This window comes from Triticum aestivum, chromosome 1B (assembly GCF_018294505.1).
Source record: "Triticum aestivum cultivar Chinese Spring chromosome 1B, IWGSC CS RefSeq v2.1, whole genome shotgun sequence".
Classification (NCBI taxonomy): Eukaryota; Viridiplantae; Streptophyta; class Magnoliopsida; order Poales; family Poaceae; genus Triticum; species Triticum aestivum.
The window spans coordinates 50,704,222-50,706,007 of record NC_057795.1 but is presented as its reverse complement, the minus strand read 5'-3'; the positions used below and the strand labels follow the sequence as shown (position 1 = coordinate 50,706,007).

The 1,786-nt window shown below is 49.4% G+C and overlaps 1 protein-coding gene across 1 annotated transcript in view; it reads right to left on the bottom strand.

Moving 5' to 3' along the window:
• Positions 1 to 438: 438 nt before the first annotated feature.
• LOC123076861 (epoxide hydrolase A-like) overlaps positions 439 to 1,786 on the bottom strand; it is a 3,090-nt gene continuing 1,742 nt past the window's right edge. The window contains exon 2 of the mRNA XM_044499009.1: positions 439 to 1,347. Coding sequence (XP_044354944.1) covers positions 649 to 1,347 — 699 coding nt within the window. The 3' untranslated portion in view covers positions 439 to 648. The remainder of the gene's footprint in view (positions 1,348 to 1,786) is intronic.

Genomic DNA, 1,786 nt, shown 5'->3' with positions numbered 1-1,786 from the left:
GCTGCAATGCTATATTGAAACCAATGTATCATGTATGAACGCAGATGATTCAAGTGAGATGGTGGTGATGCCCACCATCATTACAAGTATGTGTAGTGTAGGTAAGGGCTACCACCGGTGACAAACGACTACATGGGTGGGTCATAGACTAGGGAAGGAGTGTGAGGATGATACATGCATTGAGTGTAGAAGAGACAAGGTGGCGCCCCAAATCATTACGAGTCCGTGGAATTGAAATTTGACGAAGCAACAGACTCGTGAAAAGTTGTGTGCTGACGTGTGATGATTATGCTCACCGCCTTGGGATTGATCACATACGTCCATGTGACAATCATTCATGACGGTGGCAAGGAGGAGAAGTGACAACATGGATGAATCGCCAGGGGCATGCACGAATTTCTTTCTCTTGTTGCAACACATGGGCACATTTGCTTCATATTATAAAATGTAGTAAGACTTAATATATCATATGTTTTGTTTTCTAAAGTACATCCCCTCTCTGGTAAACCCTACCTGCGGCCCTAACAATATATCAACATTTGTCAATCGGAAACGGGCAGGTATACAGATCATCCAAGAATAAACATACACACGCAAGGTCGAACACCGACAACCCAAAGCAGTAGATGGATGCTTGTGAATCCCATCTTAGGTTGGAGATGAGAACTTGATGATGAAGTCGTAGATATGATCACTGACCTCCTGTGCCCTCTCCAGCTGGATAAAGTGGCCGGCGCCCGGGAGGACGACCACCTCCTCTAGCAGTGGCACGTCCTCCTTGAACCCACCCCCGTGGATGTACTCCTGGACCCCCTCGAAGTGGTACGTGATTTCACCTTCACCCACCACATACTTGGTCGGCACCTGCACCTTGGCGTCCGCCCACGCCGCAGCCAGCTCGCAGTTCCTGTCCAGGTTGCGGTAGTAGTTGATGCCGCCAGTGAACCCAGTCCTCTCGAACTCGGCGCCAAAGTAGTCCACGTCTTCCTCGGTGAGCCAAGTTGGGAGCGTAGATGTCGGGTACTTGTCGTCGTGCATTTCCTCGTCACAGGCCACGCCGTGGCTGAAGCAGTGGCACATGATCTGCCGCAGGAGGCGCCTAGCGTGCTCCGGCGCGAACTGCCGCGCCTCCGCGACCCCGGGCTCCTGGAAACGGCACATGTAGTAGTCGGGGCCGTAGGCGCGGTTGAAGTAGTCGGTGGGCTTCACGAAACCAGGTCCATTGCGTGCGATTATGTTGCGGATGAAGGCGAGGCTGGTGTTGACGAGCGCCGTGACGCGGTCCGGCCGGAACAGGCACACGTACCACGCGATCAGCGCCCCCCAGTCATGGCCCACCACAAACACCTGCAACGGTGAAATTTCAAATTTCTCCGAGTGAAGGCTGCAGTGGTACTAAGGCTCATCACATGTATTGGTTCTCGTTTTGGACTGGAGACACCTCTAATTAACTAATACTAGTTCAATACTAAGGATTCGACCGTTTTAGCAAGATTTGATCCACAAAAGTAACTAGGTTGATGTTTTTGTCCAATCCACGTTTCAACGAAAAATTACTTTAGCAACACGTACATACACTTAAGGACTACTTTATTTTAAAATATTTTTTTTGGGGAGAATTCTAATCGGTGAGATTTTTTTCTTACTGCATGGGTTTAGTTGACTCGGTAGAGTATGTTAAATTTTGGCTATGAACCACACAAGCATGCTGATCAAAAAATTAGTCCTTCGCTGGATCAGAATGGCCAGCCTCAGTGAGCTCCTATGGACGGAATCATACCTTTGC